The 23,127-nt window shown below is 36.3% G+C and overlaps 1 protein-coding gene across 2 annotated transcripts in view; it reads right to left on the bottom strand.

The window, feature by feature from the left end:
- Positions 1-23,127, bottom strand: part of RASA2 (RAS p21 protein activator 2) — a 163,153-nt gene that overhangs the window by 120,840 nt on the left and 19,186 nt on the right. For both annotated transcript variants that reach the window (XM_036877287.2, XM_036877288.2), the window contains exons 2-3: positions 13,074-13,191; positions 8,656-8,759 (exon numbers count right to left, since the gene is read on the bottom strand). In XM_036877287.2, the coding sequence (XP_036733182.1) occupies positions 8,656-8,759; positions 13,074-13,191 (222 nt within the window). The remainder of the gene's footprint in view (positions 1-8,655; positions 8,760-13,073; positions 13,192-23,127) is intronic.

The raw sequence follows: 23,127 nt of genomic DNA, 5'->3' as shown, positions 1-23,127 counted from the left end.
AAGGAAAGATATGAGAGGAAAATAAGCCCAGAAAAACTACCTTTAAAATATTATTCTAGAGTTAAATAGTGATTGTTGCACGAGTCTGTGAATATACTAAAAAACCACTATATCATACACTTTGAAAGGTTGAGCTAAGGGTATGTGGATTATACCTTAATTAAACTGTTATTTAAAACATTTAGCCATATTAAAACTTTTGATAAGCTTCTCTTCCTATTGACTTGGAACTAAAACTACAAAGACTACCTATATACATGTAATTTTAAGGAAAATATTAAAATACACAGAAACATATATTCCCATTAGAGTGGCAACCATATTAACATACAACTCAAAGGAGAACTACTGAATATTCATCAACTGTATTTATTAACACATGCACTTTAAAATATGTAAAATTTTAAAGTTAATAAACTGGCTCTCATAACAAGTATGAATCATTTCAATTTATTTTAAATACACTGGATGGAATCTAATGTAAAGGCCAAAATCTTTGTATGAATATATAACATTTATATAGTTCTTTCAACTCTTGTAGGAAGTGACATTAGAAAAGTATTAGCCTTTCTTGGCTAAATTTAAGATACAAAATGATGGAAAAATAGAAATTCTTCAGGTACTGAATATATAGATTGAAAACCAAATACTGAATTCAGGCACTAACTGGAACACCTAACTTGTTTTTTTGTTTTTGTTTCTTTTTTGTTGAAGTACAGTTAATATACAATATTATACTGGATTCAAGTATAATTCAACAGTTACCCACATCTAACTGTTGTTCATACTGCTGAAGGAGGTTAGCTTAAGAACAAAATCATATACATCTCTTGATATGTTTTACCTATGGATTATATCAAATGTCTGGCAAATCAATATAATACCACGAATGGTTTAGGATATAGAATTACGACAAAGTATTCACTACTGTATGTCACCAATAATTACAATTACCACAATTCTATCAAGTAGTTTCACAGTGACTCCACACAAGATATATATTTAAGGCAATGTATAATAGCTTGACACATGTATATACATACACATGTACATACAAAAATAGATCTATCATCCTATAGCTGAAGTTCTTACATTTTGAAAACACTCAACTCTCCCTTTAAGAATCTTGGTATGGGTGGAGGAGTCAAGATGGCGGTGTGAGTAGGGCAGAGGAAATCTTCTCCCAAAACCCTGTATATTCTTTAAAATACAACAAATACAACTATTCCTAAAAGAGAGACCAGTGGATACAGTACAATAGCCAGGCTACATCTACATCTGTGAGAACTCAGCACCTCACAAAGGAGTAAGATACAAGCCGTGGCACAGGATCCGAGCACTCCCCCAACCCCAGCGCCCCACAGGAAGAAAGGAGTCGTAACGGGGAGGGAGTGGAAGCCCAGGACTGCTAAAATAACCAGCAATCCCCACTGGGAACGCAGACACACATTGCATGGTGTGCTCAATATCAGGGAAATGGAAAAGTAAAATTTGCAAGCAGGTACCGCAGCTGACTCCCCAGGGACAAAAGAAAAGCGAGTGCTTTTTGAAAGTCTTAAACAGAGCAATATTGCATTATAGGGGTACCAAAAGAAGAAGAGAGAGAAAAAGGAATAGAAAGTGTCTTTGAAGAAATAATTGCTGAAAACTTCCCCAAACTGGGGAGGAAATAGTTTCTCAGAGCATGGAAGCCCACAGAACTCCCAACACAAGGGACCCAAAGAGGACAACACCAAGACATATAATAATTAAAATGACAAAGATCAAAGACAAGGACAGAGTATTAAATGCAGCCAAAGAGAGAAAAAAGGTCACCTACAAAGGAAAACTCATCAGGCTATGATCAGAATTCTCAACAGAAACCTTACAGGCCAGAAGAGAATGGTATGATATATTTAATGCAATGAAACAGAAGGGCCCAGAACCAAGAATACTGTATCCAGCACAATTATCATACAAATATGAAGGAGGGATTAAACAATTCCCAGACAAGCAAAAGTTGAGAGAATTTGCCTCCCACAAATCACCTCTAAAGGATATTTTAAAGGGACAGCTCTAGATGGAAGTACTCTTAAGGCTAAATAGATGTCACCAGAGAAAATAAAATCACAACAAAGAAAGCAGACCAACCAAATGCTAACTAAAGGCAAAAAATAAAATCAACTACTCACAAAAGCAGTCAAAGGAAACACAAATGAGTATAGCATAAAATACCTAACATATAAAGAATGGAGGAGGAGGAATAAGAAGGGAGAGAAATAAAGAATCATCAGACTATGTTTATAATAGCATAATAAGTGAGTTAAAATAAAGTTAGACTACTTACATAGTAAAGAAGCTAACCGTGAACCTTTGGTAACCACGAATCCAAAGCCTGCAATGACAGTAAGTACATACCTATCGATAATCACCCTAAATGTTAAGGGACTAAATGCACCAATCAAAAGACACAGAGTAACAGGATGGATAAAAAAATCAAGACCCATCTATATGCTGCATACAAGAGACTCACTTTAAACCCAAAGACATACACAGACTAAAAGAGAAGGGATGGAAAAAGATATTCCATGCAAATAATAGGGAGAAAAAAGCAGGTGTTGCAGTACTTGAATCAGACAAAATAGACTTCATAACAACAAAAGTAAGAAGAGATAAAGAAGGACATTAAATAATGATAAAGGGGTCAGACCCACAAGAGGATATACCCATTATAAGTATATATGCACCCAACACACGAGCAGCTACATATGTGAAACAAATACTAAAAGAATTAAAGGGGGAAATACAATGCAATGCATTCATTTTAGGAGACTTCACAACACCACTCACTCCAAAGGACAAATCAATCAGACAGAAAATATGTAAGGACACAGAGGCACTGAACAACACACTAGAACAGATTGACCTAACAGACATCTACAGAACCCTACACCCAAAATAAGCAGGATACACATTCTTCTCAAGTGCACACAGAACATTTTCCAGAACAGACCACATACTAGGCCACAAAAAGAGCTTCAGTTAACTCAAAAAGATTGAAATTCTACAAACCAACATCTCAGATCACAAAGGTATAAAATTAGAAATAAATTGTACGAAGAAAACAAAAAGCCTCACAAACACATGGAGGCTTAAAAACATTCTCCTAAATAATCAATGGATCAATGATCAAATTAAAACAGGCATCAAGCAATATATGGAGACAAATGACAACAGCACAATGCCCCAACTTCTGTGGGACAAAGCAAAGGCAGTTCTAAGAGGAAAGTATATAACAATACAGGCCTACTTAAAGAAGGAAGAACAATCCCAAATGAACAGTCTAAAGTCACAACTATTGAAACTGGAAAAAGAAGAACAAATGAGGCCCTAAGTCAGTAGAAAGAGGGACATAATAAATATCAGAGCATAAATAAATAAAATTGAGAAGAATAAAATAGAATCACTGAGAGCAAGAACTGGTTCTTCAAGAAAATAAACAAAATAGATAAACCCCTAGCCAGACTTATCAAGAAAAAAAGACAGTCTACACACATCAACAGAATCAGAAATGAGAGAGGAAAAATCTTGAAGGACATCACAGAAATACAAAAAATTATTAGAGAATATTATGAAAATCTATATGTTAACAAGCTGGATAACCCAGAAGAAACGGACAACTTTCTAGAAAAATACAACCTTCCAAGGCTGACCCAGGAAGAAACAGAAAAACTAAACAGGCCAATTACTAGCAATGAAACTGAATCAGTAATAAAAAAACTACTCAAGAACAAAACATGTGGGCCACATGCATTCACTGCTAAATTTTTATCAGACATATAGGGAAGACATAATACCCCATTCTCCTTAAAGTTTTCCAAAAAACAGAAGAGGAGGGAATACTTCCAAACTTATTGTTTGAAGCCAGCATCACTCTAATACCAAAACCAGGTAAACACACCACAAAATAAGAAAATTACAGACCAATATTCCTGATGAACATAGATGCAAAAATACCCAACAAAATATTAGCAAACCAAATTCAAAAATACATCAAGAGGATCATACACCATGACCAAGTGGGATTCATCCCAGGGATGCAAGGATGGTACAACATTTGAAAATCCATCAACATCATCCACCACAGCAACAAAAACCACATGATCACCTCCACAGATGCTGAAAAAGCATTCGACAAAATTCAACATCCATGCATGATAAAAACTCTCAACAAAATGGGTATAGAGGGCAGGTACCCCCAATAAAGGCCGTATGTGACAAACTCACAGCTAACATCATACTTAAACAGCAAGAAGCTGAAACCTTTTCACTTAAGATCAGGAACAAGATAGGGATGCCCGCTCTCCCCACTTTTATTCAACATAGTACTGGAGGTCAAAGCCATGGCAATCAGACAAAACAAAGAAATATAAGGCATCCAGATTGGTAAAGAAGATGTCAGACTGTCACTATTTACAGATGACATGATATTGTACATAAAATACCCTAAAGACTTCACTCCAAAACTAACAGAACTAATATCTGAATTCAGCAAAGTTGCAGGATACAAAATTAATACACAGAAATCTGTTGCATTCCTATACACTAATGATGAACTAGCAGAAGGAGAAATCAGAAAAAAATTCCATTCATAATTCCATCAAAAAGAATGAACTACCTAGGAATAAACCTAACCAAGGAAGTCAAAGACTTATACTCTGAAAACTACAAGACACTCATGAGAGAAATTAAAAGAATATACAATAAATGGAAACACATCCCATGCACATGGATAGGAAAAATTATTATTGTTAAAATGGCAATCCTGTGTAAAGCAATCTACAGACTCAATGCAATCCCTATCAAAATACCAACAGCATTCTTCAGTGAACTAGAGCAAGTAGTTCTAAAATTCATATGGAACCACCAAAGACCCCGAATAGCCAAAGCAATCCTGAGAAGGAAGAATGAAGTAGGGGAATTATGCTGCCTGACTTCAAGCTCTACTACAAAGACACAGTAATCAAGACAATTTGGTACTGGCACAAGAACAGACCCATAGACCAATGGAACAGAGTAGAGAGCCCAGATATAAACCCAAGCATATCTGGTCAATTAATGTATGATAAAGGAGCCATGGATATACAATGGGGAAATTACAGCCTCTTCATTACAGCCTCTTCAACAGCTGGTGTTGGCAAAATTGGACAGCTACATGTGAGAGAATGAAATTGGATTATTGTCTAACCCCGTACACAAAAGTAAACTCAGAATGGATCAAAGACCTGAATGTAAGTCATGAAACCATATAACTCTTAGAAAAAAGCATAGGCAAAAATTTATTGGACATAAACATGAGCAACTTCTTCATGAACATATCTCCTGGGCAAGGGAAACAAAAGCAAAATGAACAAGTGGGACTACATCAAACTAAAAAGCTTCTGTACAGCAAAGGACACCATCAGTAAAACAAAGATCCTACAGTATGGGAGAATATACTCATACATGACATATCCGATAAGGGGTTGACATCCAAATATATAAAGAGCTCACGCACCTCAACAAACAAAAAGCAAATGAGCCAATTAAAAAATGGGCAGAGGATCTGAACAGACACTTCTCCAAAGAAATTCAGATGGCCAACAGGCACATGAAAAGATGCTCCACATCGCTAATCATCAGAGAAATGCAAATTAAAATCACAATGAGATATCTCACACGAGTAAGGATGGCCACCATCCAAAAGACAAACAACAACAAATGTTGGTGAGGATGTGGAGAAAGCGGAACCCTCCTACACTGCTGGTGGGAATGTAAAATAGTTCAATCACTGTGGAAAGCAGTACAGAGGTTAATCACAAAGCTCAAAATAGAAATACCATTTGACCCAGGAATGCAGCAGCCCAGTTTGAAAAAGACATATGCATCCCTATGTTTATTGCAGCACTATTTACAATAGCCAAGAAATGGAAGCAACCTAAGTGTCCATCAGTAGATGAATGGATAAAGAAGATGTGGTACATATACACAATGGAATATTATTCAGCCATAAGAAGAAAACAAATCCTACCATTTGCAACAACATGGATGGAGCTAGAGGGTATTATGCTAAGTGAAATAAGCCAAGCAGAGAAAGACAAGTATCAAATGATTTCACTCATCTGTGGAGTATAAGAACAAAGAAAAAAACTGAAGGAACAAAACAGCAGCAGACTCACAGACCCCAAGAATGGATTGACAGTTACCAAAGGGAAAGGGACTGGGGAGGGTGGGTAGGAAGGGAGGGGTATGGGGAAAAAGGGGCATTACGATTAGCATACATAATGTAGTGGGGGTCACAGGGAAGGCTGTACAACACAGAGAAGACAAGTAGTGATTCTATAGCATCTTACTACACTGATGGACAGTGACTGTAACGGGGTATGTGGTGGGGACTTGATAATGAAGAAGAATAGTAGTCGTGTTGCTCATGTAATTGTAGATTAATGATACCAAAAACAAAAACAAAAACCACAATGAGATATTACCTCACATCAGTTAGGATGGCCAACATAGAAAAGACTAGGAATAATAAATGCTGGCAAGGACTCGGAGAAAGGGGAACCCTCCTACACTGCTGGTGGGAATGTAAGCTAGTTCAACCATTGTGGAAAGCAATATCGAGGTTCCTCAAAAATCTAAAAATAGAAATACCATTTGATCCGGTAATTCCACTCCTAGGAATTTACCCTAAGAATGTAGGACCCCAGTTCCAAAAAGATTTATGCACTCCTATGTTTATCGCAGCACTATTTACAATAGCCAAGATATGGAAGCAACCTAAGTGTCCATCAGTAGATGAATGGATAAAGAAGATGTGGTACATGCATACAATGGAATACTATGCCGTAAAAAAGAAAACAAATCCTACCATTTGCAACAACATGGAAGGAGCTAGAGGATATTATGCTCAGTGAAATAAGTCAGGCAGAGAAAGACAAATACCAAATGATTTCCCTCATTTGTGGAGTATAACAACAAAGCAAAACTGAAAGAACAAAAAGCGGCAGACTCAAAGACTCCAAGAAGGAACTAGTGGTTACCAAAGGGGAAGGGTGTGGGAAGGTGGGTGGGAAGGGAGGGAGAAGGGGATTGTGGGGTATCATGATTGGTGCACGTGGTGTGTGTGGGGTCAAAGGGGAAGACAGTGTAGCTCAGAGAAGACGAATAAGGACTCTGTGACATCTTACTACACTGATGGACAGTGACGCAATGGGGAATGGGAGGAAACTCGATAATAAGGGTAAATGTATTAACCACATTGTTTTTCTTGTGAAACCTTCATGAGAGTGTATATCGATGATACGTTAATAAAAAAAAAAGAATTAAGAGGCATGTAAAAGTTTATGCAGAAGGATGTTCACTGCAACATCAGAGTAAGAAAAATCTGAAAACAGTTTCGAAAACAAAATGGTCACCAACAAAGGACTGATTAAGATAATGCACTGCTATACAAAGGACAGTACACAATAAATACTTTTGAAAAATATTCAATGACATGGGAAAAAAACCGTTAAGATGATATTAAGTGAAAAAAAAGAATAAATAGTACAAATGTAATAACAGAAATACATGGATAAAGAATGGGAGGAAATATGCAAATTATTAACTAGTTATTCCTGTGCAATCACTTCTAGTCACTGAGAACATGTACAGCTTTATAATTAAGAAAAAATGAATTGTTTTTAAAAGGTTCTTTGATTTGCTCTAGAATTATTTTGGCAAATTTCAAAAAACTTTTGTTAGGAAAATACAGAAGCCAGATTAAAGAGTAAGTAGTAAACAGAGGAAGGACAGAGACCATCTGTTAAGGAGTTCAACAGCAAAAGCAAAAACAGATGGTAGTGAAGAGGACAGAGTCACATAAAAACTTTATCATTTAAATTGGGGGAGACCTGAGCATACTTCAAATCAGAAAGGAGATATAGAGATGCAGAAATTTAGGATACTAGAAAGGGAGAAATTTTGGACCTCTACCTGGTATTAAAATACAAAGATAGTGGTGCAAGGACTATGACTGACATCTGTGTGGCCAGTTAGCTTTGTTACGGTCCATGCCCACAGGTCACACCCCAGCCCCAGACAGTTATTTAAGAAATAGAACTGCTGATAACCGACACAGCCAGGGAGAAAACATGACTACTAGACTACTGCAAATTATTACTTCTCTTAGAAAAACTTCAAAAACAGATGTTCCTTGAGGAGAACAAGTACTGTGATCTTTATATAAAACATTCTTTGAACCATTCAACAAATACTGAACATTTACAAGATGGAAAGCACTCTGAGTGATAGTTGCTGCATTCATAAACATCATACTCAACATAATAAACTTCATAAATACCATAAATAACAAACTGCTGAAAAAGTGCAATGAGTACTATGGAAAGGGACCCATTAGATATTATGGAAACATATGACACCATGATTGGGGGGCTCAGTTATGACACTTCCCTGAGGAAGTGTCACCTAAGCTGAACACACAAATTAAAAATCAGACTCATAAATGAACATGAAGACCAGAGAAAAGGATTAGAAATGTTGAGCATATTTTATTCTGTTGTTGTCAACATTTTATAGAGAAAGAATGAACACAAACACCAATATTGATTAAAGATAATTGTGAATAGTACATACCTATACGAAGGTCTCTTTGTAAAACATTCTTATCATAAACATAGAAAGACAAATACTGAAAAGTTCTTGGAATCTCAAAGTAAAATTCTTCACTGAAAAATGGGCTAGGAAGAAAAGGGAGAAAGCTCATTAAATTTAAATTCAACAGTATCCTCAAATAATATAGTTTTAAAAAAAATAAATTAGACTACAACATCATAGTGAAAAGTTCTAAAAGCTCCAAAATAATTCTCTATGCTAAATCCCAACTAAATCCTAAACAAACCAAGCTGAACTCTAAGAGGAACTCAATTGCAGGTTGAGCCCTGAACAAACAGCTTTTCAGAAGTCCTACAGACAGAAGATCCAGTAATTGCCTGGGATAATGCTCACCTGAAGTGGACACAAATGAGAGCTGCGGACAGTGTCATATTCACACCATCATCAATATGTAAAGCTGTATTAATCACAATGGGTAATGTTATGTAAGACATTACTTTAAAATATATTTTAAAAATTAAAACAGGTTATTTTTTCATCTTTACTGAGGAATAAATTACATATAATAAAATCTAATTTATAGAGGTTAATGACTTTTGGTAAATTTATAAGCCTATGGAGCCTCTATCCCAATCAAGTTACAGTAACATTTCTTTCTCTCCATACAGTTCCTTTATGCTCCTTTGTAGTTACCCTACCATACCTGCCAAAGGCAACCAGTGATCTAACTCCATCACTACAGATCTGTTGTTGAATTTCTTATAAATGGAATCAAGTAGTATGTACTCCTATGTCTAGCTTCTTTCACTCACCTTAACATCTATATTTTTCCATTTTGCTGTGTATATCCATAGTTCATTTGTTTTAATTCCTATATATTCTATTAATGAATATTCCATAATCTATTCTCCTATTAATGTCATTGAACTGTTTCCAGTTTGGGCTATTAAAAATAAACTTGCTATGAACATTTTTTATACAAGACTTTTCTGGACATATGCTTCCAATTGTTTTGAATACGTTAACTAAGAGTGGAATTGCTGAGTTAAAGGGTAGGTTAGTTTTTAATTTAGAAGAAATTGTCAGACTCTTTTCCAATATGACTGTACCATGTTACACTCCTACCAGCAATGTATGAGCGCTCCAGTGGCTCCATATCACTGTCAAATTTTGCTACTGAAAGTCTTTTTAAAGTCAGCCATTCTAGTGAATGACATGATAAATTTACACACCTGTGTGATCTCTATTTGAATCAAGATGTAAAACAGTCCTGTCTCCCCAGAAGGTTCCTTTGTGCAGTCACCCTCTCCATAGTCTCACAGGCACTAGTAATCTGATTTCTAGCATTACAAATTATGTTCTAGAATCTATAGTGACAGAAATGGTTTTAAACAGCACTTTCCTGATGACTAATGATGTTGAATATCTTTTCATGTGCTTATTGGTATTTGTATATCTTTTTTGGGGAAATGTCTGTAAATGGTTATTCTCTTATTGCTGTTGTTGCTGTTTTTAAATAAATTATGGGTACAAGTCATTTGTTAAAATATTTTCTCCCAGCTGTGGCTTGCCATTTCATTTTCTTGACAATTTCTGTTGAAAAGCACAACGCTCTGATTTCGATGAAATCCAGTTCATCAACTTTCCTTTTATGATTAGTGCTTTTTGCATCTTAAGAAATTTTTGCCTACCTCGAAGCTGCTAAAATTTTCTCCTATGAAAAAAAGCTTATTTTTTTAAGGTCATTTTCAGAATGCTATTTTGGCATTTAAATTCTTCTAGAAACATAGGAATTCTGCAGTGCTCAAGAGTATCTTTTGCCAAGAGCACCTCTTTCCTGAGAATGTTTAAAGAACAAAAAAACACTTTGAAAATGTCACCATGATTGCAAACTTCTCAAGATTTCACAACTTAAAGAGAAGCTGAAATGCAAAGTAAAATACTCTGTCAGAAATCATTTCTGACATTGTCCGTGAAAAAGCTGACTCAGCTTTTTGTTGTTATAATGCCTAGTCAACTTTTGCCAATATAATTTTCACCTCAAATGTAATCAAAATAAACTTTTAAAAATTGTCTGTTATTTTGTCATATTCTGACATGTTATTTCTCAACACAGAAATTGATACAACAACAACTATTAGGTAAAGCCAGGGCCAGTTTAGTTACGTATTTTTTCTTCTTTGCATCATTTTATAAACAATTATAAAAGGCAGAATTTCCTTTATCACACATCCACACTCAAACATTATTTTTTAAATAAATTCTAAAGCCAAATAAGAATAACATCAGAGTTACCCATTAAGTCATCCATCTGCATCATCCTATCATCACAATCTGAACAACCTAATCCACACATCTGGCTGCCCACATCTTTATTTTATAAATTAACCCACTCATTTGAAGAAAACTTTTCAAGATGGCTGGTAAGGAGCTATGACTAGATTTACACAGCTTTTAAAACAATACTTATTATCACTGACCCAGGATCATGCATATGACTCAGAAGGTAATTCTTGGTGTGAGGAAGGGAAGTACCAGGCACAAGCAGTATTGCTGTTACTCAGTTTGTCTATATAACACCTACTTCTTTAAAGGATTTGAGATGGAGATTTTGGATCTGTGGATTCCATGTGTTACTCCTTCTTCCCCATTATGAAAACTCTATATCCAAACTACCTATAAAAACTATAATACCCAGAACCCATGAAAGATCTAAATGGTATCTACTGACTTTTAACTTAAGAGCTGATCACACTTATCTACAAGGGCAGAAAACAATGAAATGAAAGCAAGGCAAGCAAGGGTTTATACTATAGATTCTTTCACTTTATTCCACAGGAAAAACCCATGGGGTCTAGAACCCAAGAAGCATCTAGCCTTAGTATACTGAAATAACCTAAGGTAATTACTGCTAGCCTTAAACTATCTTCCAGGTTGCTATGCATCTAGAAAAATAATTTAAGATGGATAAAAATAATTGGTTTCATCATTTTCTCCAGCACAAATATATGGAAAGACAAGGGTTAAAAAAAAAGATGATTTTATTTACTCATTTTCAGGGCTACCTATTAGAAACTACCACAAGTATTCAACTTATGGACAATTACAAGCTTTGTAAATATAAAAACATCACTGACTTTCGTGTGATACAGAATCAGTATACATTTGGTAACAAATTGAGATTTTAATAGTTTTTAGTCCCAATCTCAGTTTTGTTATTAACTTCCTTTATTATAGGCACAAATTATTTAGCCCTTTAGTTACTCAGTTTCATCACTTCTAACATAAATAACAACAGAATTCTAATACAACAGGGACAGGTGATTTGTGACTAAAGATATGAAGCATATTACTTCAAATCTTTTTAGGTTACCGAAGTATTTTCAACTTTATATAATGCCTTTCATGAAGAATATAATAGGCATTCAAAATTAAGTATTGACAATAAAGACAAAAGGACAAACTTCAGAGGAAAAAAAGGTAAGCATAAAGAAAAGTTATCAAAAAGAGCATCAAAAAATAGGCACATGAAATACAATTTACATTAAGTCAATGACACTCAATATTCATTTACCACATATTCATTCCAAACAACAACCTATGCCCTTGTCTTGACTCTTATCTCTGAACAAGACTGCTTCCTTCTAGCACAGCTCTACACTAGAATTATGTCCATAAACACTATTACACGGCCGAGGCGGTTCATTCCAATTTTATGAACTACAATTTACTATGATACTCTCAAAGTGCTATTATACTTTCAAAAGGTGAGAAACTACCACTCAATTAAGTGACTTGTGTAAACTTTAAGATTCTCAAGAGAAATAAAATAATGTACTCTGAGAAAGTTCAAATGAATCAGCAAAATTTAGCCCAGAGACCAAACTGAGGTATATGATATTGTTTTCAAAAACTTCAAAGAATGTCACATGAGATATGGATTAAACACGTTCTCCAGAAATCCAAGGGATAGAATTAGGAATAAGTAAGAGGAAGATACCTTTTGAGGCAATGGAAAGGCACATGAAAGCAAGCACTGCATTTATCTTGATAGCACCCAGCAAGTTCTTGGCAGACAGTATGTTCTTCTTTTGATAGATGTCAAATGTAAGGGCTTTCTAAGAATCAAAATAGCTCCAATACCAAATAGGCTGTTTAGGAGGCAGCAAATTCCTTGGTCACTGAAATATTATTAAGCAAATGCCAGATACCACTTGCCAAGAATAATTGTCAGAAGGAATCAAGCATAACGTGGTTAGTTCAGCTCAATGAAAATTAAGGCTCCTTCAAACTCTGAGATTCTGTAATTCTAAAAATAAATCCAGAATGGAAAAGTAAGTTTCAGATGAAGAAAATCGTAATGATCATAGTCTGGAAAATGTATAAAGTTTATTAATCAATATATATGTTGTGAGTGATAATAACAATTTTTTACAAACCTTAAAGATTTTTCAACAACTTGCGTACGATAAACTTCTTCCTGGTCCAAATTTATGGTGCAGAAACAATCTCTCATTTTGTTGGGCCCAAGATATGGTAATAAATTTTTTGCTTCACCTGTTGGTACAAAAATTGAAACTGTTGTTAATTATCACCAACTGCTTCATTCTAAGTCTTATATAGGATAAATTCAATCCAAAAGAACATATAAGATGTAGCACAGAGAAAAATTAATAATTAAAGACAGATGATCAATTTGGTTTAAAGGAATCTGGTGAGACTGAAGGAAGAAGCTGCATGTAAAGGGGCATGTGAGGTCATCTTACATCACTGCATTCCTGCCGCTAGAAAAGGGTAATATCCCCACTTGTGCTCTCTATTCCATCCACCAGTACCACCTTGAGGACTTGACTCCACAATTAATTCCCCTGTGCTGTACCATCATTAAGTTTCCCCTCTAGCGAGTTATTCCATTAATACATAAAAAAAAACTTTGGTATTTCCCAATTTTAAAAAGAGCATAAAGAAAAAAACATCTCCCTTGACTCCATTAGTTCCTCCTTCACATCAATCCATTTATAGACTCCCTTTCACACTAAAACTTCTCAAATACAATCATTGCTGGTCATTGTCTTTAATTTCTCACTTTCCATTCACCCACTCTTCAACCATCTCCAATTAGCTTCCAACCCCAGGATGACACTGATACTGCCCCAGCCAGGGTTGCCAATGCCTTCAATAGTGCCAAATCCAATGGTCATTTCTCTGTGCACATCATACCTGATTTGGCAGCACTATTTAATATAAGTGAACACTAGCATCCCTTCTTAAAATGTCCTTTTCTTGGCTTCCACTACACAATATTTCTGGCTTTCCTTCTATATCATTGGCCCTCTGATGACTTCTCTCCCTCCTCACTAAATGTTGCAGTGTGTTTCAGGGCTCAATTCTGGACCACCTTCTTTTTTTTCCCTTTGCAAACTCCTTCAGTCTGCGGTGTTAATGCTGATGCCTGACACATCTGCGCTTCCAGGCCTTACCTCTCCTTCTCAACACCGGTTGTGAATATTAAACTGCCTCCTTGGTTATCCAGTAGGCATCTCAAATTTAACAAGTCTCATACATACCATCTGATTTCCTCCCTGAAAACATGCTCTTCCCCCAGTCTACCACCACTTCCTTTTTCTCACTGTCCTCCCAAAACCTCCCACTCCCGTATCCTGTCCAATACTCTATCCAGCAGACCTCCAAAATATATCCCAAATCCAACCACTTCTCTTAACCTTCATTGGTATCACTCTATAATCCACTCTCCATCATACAGTGATCTTTTAAACACATTACAAGGTCAGTCACTCCCCTGCTCCAGTACCATTCCATTTAACTTAGAATATAATCCCATTTCTAAATTCCCATTGCCATGGTCTACACAGTCCTACTGAACTGTCCTTCCTCTCTGACCTCTCTTCTTCCCACTCTCCCCAGTGCTCACCTTCTTTCCATTCACCAACCCAAGCTCAGGGCCTCTGCCTGGAATGCTCTAACCCTACATCTTCACGTGGCTGGTTCTTATCATTTAGCTCTCAGCTCAAATGTCACTTCCTCAAAGAAATGACACTCTTTCCTAACCCCAACTATTCTAGAGTAAATAATCCTACTATTATATTTTATTTGTTTTCTTGATAGCATTAACAACTATCTGAAACTCTGTTAAATTTTACTTAACTGTTTATTTTCTGGTTCCCTCATTCTTGGCTCCTGAGAACTTGTTGATCCCCAAGATCTAAAACAGTGACTGTCATACATTATACACTTGAGAAATATTTGTTGAATGAATATTAAAGAAGCCAGTAGTCTAGTTCTGAAGTTCTTGTGAGATGCTCATGGACCAAAAGGACACACAAAAGTGTAGATGCTAAAATCAGATACCAGAGTACTAAATTAGGAAAATAAGGTGTGCGCATAAGGAAAAGTGCATTGCCTTAAGAATCATGAAACCAGTGTTCCTGTCTTACCTCTGCTACTAAGCAGCTAAATGACTTCAGGCAAATCACTGAAGCACAGCTTTCCTGATCAAAGTTTGGACTAGATAAACTCAAGTCTTTTTCTGCTTATTAACTTCAAAACTAAAGACCATTTAAGCCAATGAATTTTAAAGAAGTCTATCAGAAACTTAAGAACTACCTATGGAGAACTCAATAAACACATAACTTTTAAATATTAAAATGAGAAAATCAATACAGAGCCACCAACAAGATACTCACTGTTACTAAGCTTGTCACAGAGAGATTAGAAAAAAATTAGGTTACCACTCAAACAGAATAAACATACTTATGTTCATCTCAAGTCAGAATCAAGGAAACTGATCTTTTAAATGACCCCAAAATTACCTAATTTCACTAGTTTCCTAACAGGAAATATTTTATTTGAATTTGTATCCATCCATTCTCCTCTTTCTTAAAAGACTAAATGCCACTCCTCTTATACAAAGTTCATCCATTTGTGCTCTATCATATTCTCTCCCTCTCACTACAGAACACTGCCCAGCAATTCTATTTTTCATTATTTTCAACCTTCTCTGCCTTTAAGTCTCTCTTTTTTTTTATGTCTCCCCACTGTATAATTCAGAGGGTTGTTTTTTTTTTTGAACCAAATTAAAAAAACTAGTTCTCCATATAGGGCCTGGAATGTAAGCAAATTTGGAGTAAAATGTAAACAAATCATAATTAGCCTGCTCCATATCTAATTAGGAAATTTGGAACCCTAAATCACTACCCTTGAACAACCCCAGTTTCTGCACATAAATGTAGGTTGAGAGAGCTATACTGTATAAACGTACACATATTTCATCATCAACCTTTTTAAGAGGGAGACAATGGGGATTATTTGGTCTACAGAATCGAATGAACTTAACATTATCAGATATTTACTTAGAATAAATAAAAACTTAAGTTCTATGTAACATATAAAATGCACTCAACATTACTTCCCATAAAAGCAGTCATAATAATCTATACTCTTTGAATATCTGTCACTGATGTTCAAAAAAAACTATGTTGAAAGTAAATCAATCAATGCCCAATTCACCAATCATACAAATACGTTAACTCAGGTATCAAGACTTTAAATTCTAACTCCAAACAATAGCAGTAATTAATTGGCACTTCATAAAAATATAAATCAAAATAATTTCTTTATTAAAAATAATCAAAAGTGAAATAACAAGTAATCAATGGTTAAAGAACTAATAAAAATAGTTATATTCATTACATCTCTAAACAGAAAGACTATTTTAATAGCACACACTTTACATCAAGCTACACAAAAAAACGAAAGTGAGGAACTTTAAAAGATGGTGTTTCACACACTTGTCGTGTCTGACATTTGCATAGAACCTCCCCAGTTCTAGTTAATTAGGTCATATAAATAAACAAGTGCATTGGACAAAAATCAAAACCCACTAATGCTACTGAAAAGGCAAGCTTCTTGAAAACTTACTCTATAATCGCTGCTCCAATCCTTTCCCCTCCTACTCACAGCTTGAACCTGCAATTTGGCTTCTAATCCTACTTGTTTATTAGAACGTTCAAGAATACTAATAATATTAAGTGCTACCAAGTTAAATGATTGCTTTTCAGTTCCCATCTCATTTAACTATGCTGCAGTATTTGATAACACTAAACCTTCCTTAGTTAAGTAACCAATTCTAATGGTTTTTCTTTTACTCCCTCTTTCAGGCTTTTTATCCACTACCCACACTTTAAATGTGAGGAAACTTTTAGTATCCATATACCACTGAATTCACCATATACGTGGAGTATAAATCTGAGTATTTTTTTAAATGTCATTATAAAACAATAAAATATGCTAAAAACAAATACTTCTAAGTTCCTCAATATTATTTGGTGGTACTATTTGCAATCTTTCTCAGTTACCTATATAAACCATTTGAACATGGCTAGCCTTAAGGAGAATCAGGGTCTATATCATGGTAGATATGATAGCTCAATGTTCATCAACTATTTCAATGTTCTTTGGTGTATGACTTCCTATACTGCAGAGACTAGAAAGCTAAAAACTACTTTTTCGGCCTCTCCTGCAGTTAGGGCTGTGAATGTGATTTAAATTCAACCAATCAGATGCACTCCCTGGAAATTTGGAGAGCAGAAGAGAAAGGAGGCTACATTTAGGCTGCTGCTACTTCCAAGCACTGTCAGGGAGATGTCCAAGTTTTCTGCAGCAGCGTTTGCAGAAGTTCTCATATCCAGTCACAGGTTTCATAAATATCCAGAAGGGCACAAGGCATCTATTCTGTCACAGAGGTTGTGGCAGGTGTGGCCTGGCTGTGACAAGGGATTAATAATGAAGATATCACTCAGCAGTGACAAGAGATTTATGATGAAGGTGGCTGCTTGCTGATGGCTCTAATAGTGGCAGATTCCTGATAATGGCAGAGATGGTAAGGCTCTAAAACAATAGCTACAAGTTACAGATTCCCAATTCTGCAGGTACCTTTCTGATCCTAAATAAGGGTGTTAACTCCCATGGTGGCCCAGATGCAATATGACTTTTTATTGTCACTCCTGAAAGTTCCACCTGTGTTTCATGAGTCTTTCCAACAATTCTTTAAGCTACTTAAAATCTCTCACCAAATGATTTTCTACTTTAACTAGCTAGAGTTGATTCTGAAAACTAATCCTCACTGGTTTCTTTCCTTAACCTTTATTTCAAACAAATTAGAAAACACCTTCTCACATACTGGTCATCAGAGTGGTAAATCTTTCAGGTAGATGTGGCTATTCAAACATGGACTCAGAAATTATAAAGCAGTATCTCACTAAACTACTTTTATTGTTCCATCAGATACTGAGTTGAATAGCAAAGCACACTCAAAAGGTGAGTGCTTCAACTTGGGAAATAGAGACAAATGGATCTTAATTCTCTGTATAGTTTTATCTGCCTTTGGAAAACATTTCTTCATTTCCTAATGTAGTGTTTCGATGTGGCTTTTAAAGTATGCTCAGTAATACAGTATCAGGTTTCCAAGAACTTGGGATTTCCAAATTTTCAACATTCAAACCATGTGCACCATTTTGGGTGCCTCCGTTTTATCTTTAATTTACAGATTTTGACCCCACAGTAATAAGTTTAAAGTATCCAAGACATTCAATATATTGCTGAGATATAACTGAAAAGGGAAAAAATTATTTTATTTGCATTTTAATGCAAGTAAGAAATGGTTTTAGCTTATCCCTTATTTAAAAAATTCTGCTCATGCCAGGATACCACAATATGCAAAGGCAGGTATTTGTTCTACAAAGGCAGACATACTGGCCCTACAGCAAACAGTATGGATCTGATTATATTTATAACTGTCACTATTTCCTTCAACAGTAAATCAAGATGAGGAGGCACATTATTGACAGAACTGCTCCTAAACAAAGAAAAGGGGCTGGTCTTCAAGCACAACATCTTTTATTCTGTAACAATATCCTTCCTTCTTAAATTCATAGCTCGTATTACTTAAGAAGTTTTCTGGTCTACATTATGACTTAACAACTTAATCGCTAATTAAATTCTTTAAAAACTCCCTTCTAAGGGGAAGAGCCAAGATGGTGGCATGAGTAGGACAGCAGAAATCTCCTCCGAAAAACATACATATTTTTGAAAATACAACAAATACATCTATTCCTAAAAGACCAGAAGATACAGCACAACAGCCAAGCTACATCTAAATCTGCGAGAACCCAGAGCCTCACGAAGCAGGTAAGATACAAGCCGCGGCCTGGCGGGACCCGAGCGACACCCCTACCCCAGGTCCCCAGTGGGAGGAGAAGAGTTGGAGCGGGGAGGGAGAGGGAGCCCAGGACTGCTCAATACCCAGCCCTAGCCATCCGCACCGGAAGCATATCCACACAGTGCCTGGTGTGCTGGATACCAGGAAAATGGAACAGTAAAACCTGCGAGCGGGTTCCTACAGCCGGTGACTCCCTGGGACAAAAGAAAAGCAAGTGCTTTTTGAAAGTCTTAAGTGCTTTTTGAAAGACAGTAGCCTCACAGCGGGACAAAAGCGTCCCCGCAAAATCAGCCAAGCAGTTGGGAATCCCGGGGAACTCTGGGCGCACTAACCCCCTGGGCAACAGGGTAGCTCTGAGGCCCCTCACAGCGATAAACAGCTTCCTGCCAGCTCCTCCTCTGGCGAGGCCCCGCCATAGCAGAGCAGCAGCCTGAAAGTGGCCATGCCCACAACAAATGCGCGGAGCTCCCTCCACAGCAGCATGGGCAAGAATCAGAGACCCCATCTGCGTGCAACTACACAGCACAAGCCGCTAGGGGTTGCCGTTCTCCAAGGAAAGGAAGGCCAGGACCAAGTAGAAAGGGACTTGGTTCTCCCAGCTGACACATGTGCCAACTACCTATGACTACCTCTATCACCATGAAAAGGCAGAAGAATTTGTTTCAGACCAGAATAACCCAGACATCCACCCCTGAGAGGGAACCTGGGGAGATAGATTTAATCAACATTCCTGAAAAAGAATTCAAAATAAAGGTTATAACCACGCTGATGGAGGTGCACAGAAATATGCAAGAGCTAAGGAGAATGAATACAGAAATAAAACAATCTCTGGAAGGACTTAAAAGAAGAATGGACGAGATACAATAGGCCATTAATGGAATAGAAATCAGAGAACAGGAACACAGAGAAGCTGACGCAAAGAGAGATAAAAGAATTTCCAGGAATGAAAGAATATTAAGAGACCTGTTTGACCAATCCAAAAGGAACAATATCCGCTTCATAGGGGTACCAGAAGAAGAAGAAGAGAGAGAAAAAGGGATAGAAAGTGTATTTGAAGAAATAATTGCTGAAAACTTCCCCAAACTGGGGGAGGAAATATCCTCTCTGAACACAGAAGCACACAGAACTCCCAACACAAGGGACCCAAGGAGGAAAACAACAAGACACATAATAATTAAAATGCCAAAGATCAAAGATAAGGACAGAGTATTAAAGGCAGCCAAAGAGAAAAAAAAGGTCACCTACAAAGGAAAACCCATCAGGTTATCATCAGACTTCTCAAAAGAAACCTTACAGGCCAGAAGAGAATGGCATGATATATTTAATGCAATGAAACAGAAGGGGCTTGAAACAAGGACACTGTATACAGCATGATTATCATTTAAATACTAAGCAGGGATTAAACAATTCCAGACAAGTGAAAGTTGAGGGAATTTGCCTCCCACAAACCACCTCTACAGAGTATTTTACAGGGACTGCTCTAGATGGAAGCACTCCTAAGGCTAAAAAGATGGCAGGAGAGAAAATAGAATCACAGCAAACAAAGCAAAGCAAACAAATACTAACAAAAGGCAAAAAATAAAATCAACTACCCACAAAAGCAGACAAAGGAAACACAAAATAGCACACACACAAAAAACACACCTAACATACAAAGAATGGAGGAGGAGGAATAAGAAGGGAGAGAAATAAAGAATCATCAGACAGTGTTTATAATAGCTCAATAAGTGAGTTAAGATAGACAGTAAGATAGTAAAGAAGATAACCTTGAACATTTGGTAACCATGAACCTAAAGCCTACAATGGCAAGAACTATATATCTTTCAATAATCACCCTAAATGTAAATGGACTAAATGCACCAATCGAAAGACACAGAGTAAGAGAATGGATAAAAAAGCAAGACCCATCTATATGCTGCTTATAAGAGACTCACCTCAAACAAAAAGAAATGCACAGACTAAAAGTCAAGGGATGGAAAAAGATATTTCATGCAAACAACAGGGAGAAAAAAGCAGGTGTTGCAATACTAGTATCAGACAAAATAGACTTCAAAACAAAGAAACTCACAAGAGATAAAAGAAGGACATTATATAATGATGAAGGGTCAATCCAACAAGAGGATATAACCATTATGAATACATATGCACCCAATACAGGAGCAGCAACATATGGGAAACAAATACTAACAGAATTAAAGGAGGAAATAGAATGCAATGCATTCATTTTAGGAGACTTCAACAGACCACTCACTCCAAAGGACAGATACACCAAACAGAAAATAAGTAAGGACACAAAGGCGCTAAACAACACACTACAACAGATGGACCTAGTAGAAATCAATAGAACTCTACACCCAAAAGCAACAGGATACACATTCTTCTAAAGTGCACATGGAACATTCTCCAGAATAGACCACATACTACACCACAAACAGAGCTTCAGTAAATTCAAAAAGATTGAAATCCTACCAACCAACTTCTCAGAAAGCAAAGTATAAAACTAGAAATAAATTGTACAAAGAAAGTAAAAAGGCTCACAAACACATGCAGGCTTAACACCATGCTCCTAAATAATCAGTGGATCAAGGACCAAATCAAAATAGAGATCAAGCAATATATGGAAACAAATGACAACAACAACACAAAGCCCCAACTTCTGTGGGATGCAGCGAGAGCAGTTTTAAGAGGAAAGTATATAGCAACCCAGGCATATTTAAAGTAGGAAGAACAATCCCAAATGGATAGTCTAAAGACACAATTATCGAAATTGGAAACAGAAGAACAAACGAGCCCTAAAGTCAGCAGAAAGAGGGAGAGATTAAGATCAGAGAAGAAATAAATAAAATTGAGAAGAATAAAACAATAGAAAAAAATCAATGGAACCAAGAGCTGGTTCTTTGAGAAAATAAACAAAGTAGAAAAGCCTCTAGCCAGACGTAGTAAGAGAAAAAGAGAATCAACACACATCAACAGAATCAGAAACGAGAAAGGAAAATTCAAGACGGACCCCACAGAAATACAAAGAATTATTACAGAATACTATGAAAACCTGTATGCTAACAAGCTGGAAAACCTAGAAGAAATGGACAACTTCCTAGAAAAATACAACCTTCCGAGACTGACCAAGGAAGAAACAGAAAATCTAAACAGACCAATTACCAGCAACGAAATTGAAGTGGTAATCAAAAAACTATCCAAGATCAAAACCCCTGGACAGATGGATTTACCGCAGAATTTTATCAGACATACAGAGAAGATATAATACCCCTTCTCCTTAAAGTTTTCCAAAAAATAGAAGAGAAGGGAATACTCCCAAACTCATTCTATGAAGCCAACATCACCCTAATACCAAAACCAGGCAAAGACCCCACCAAAAAAGAAAATTACAGACCAATATCTCTGATGAGCGAAGATGCAAAAATACTCAATAAAACACTAGCAAACCGATTCAAAAACACATCAAAAGTATCATACACTATGACCAAGTGGGACTCATCTCAGGGATGCAAGGATGATACAACATTAGAAAATCCATCATCATCATCCACCACATCAACAAAAATAAGGACAAAAACCACATGATCATCTCCATAGATGCTGAAAAGCATTTGACAAAATTCAACATCCATTCATGATAAAAACTCTCAACAAAATGGGTATAGAGGGCAAGTACCTCAACATAATAAAGGCCACATAAGATAAACCCACAGCCAACAACATACTGAACAGCAAGAAGCTGAAAGCTTTTCCTCTGAGATCGGAAACAAGACAGGGATGCCTACTCTCCCCACTGTTACTCAACATAGTACTGGAGGGCCTAGCCATAGCAATTAGACAAAACAAGGAAATACAAGGAATCCAGATTGGTAAACAATAAGTCAAACTGTCACTATTTACAGATAACATGATATTGTACATAAAAAACCCTAAAGACTCCACTCCAAAACTACTAGAACTAATATCTGAATTCAGCAAAGTTGCAGGATACAAAATTAACACACAGAAATCTGTGGCTTTCCTATACACTAACAATGAACTAATAGAAAGAGAAATCAGGAAAACAATTCCATTCACAATAACATCAAAAAGAATAAAATACCTATGAATAAACCTAACCAAGAAAGTGAAAGACCTATACCCTGAAAACTATAAGACACTCTTAAGAGAAATTAAGGAGGACACCAACAAATGGAAACTCATCCCAAGCTCTTGGTTAGGAAGAATTAATATCCTTAAAATGGCCATCCTGCCTAAAG

The sequence above is a fragment of the Manis pentadactyla genome, chromosome 1 (assembly GCF_030020395.1).
Source record: "Manis pentadactyla isolate mManPen7 chromosome 1, mManPen7.hap1, whole genome shotgun sequence".
NCBI lineage: Eukaryota > Metazoa > Chordata > Mammalia > Pholidota > Manidae > Manis > Manis pentadactyla.
The sequence above is the reverse complement of the archived record's forward strand: the minus strand, read 5'-3'. Positions and strand labels throughout refer to the sequence as shown.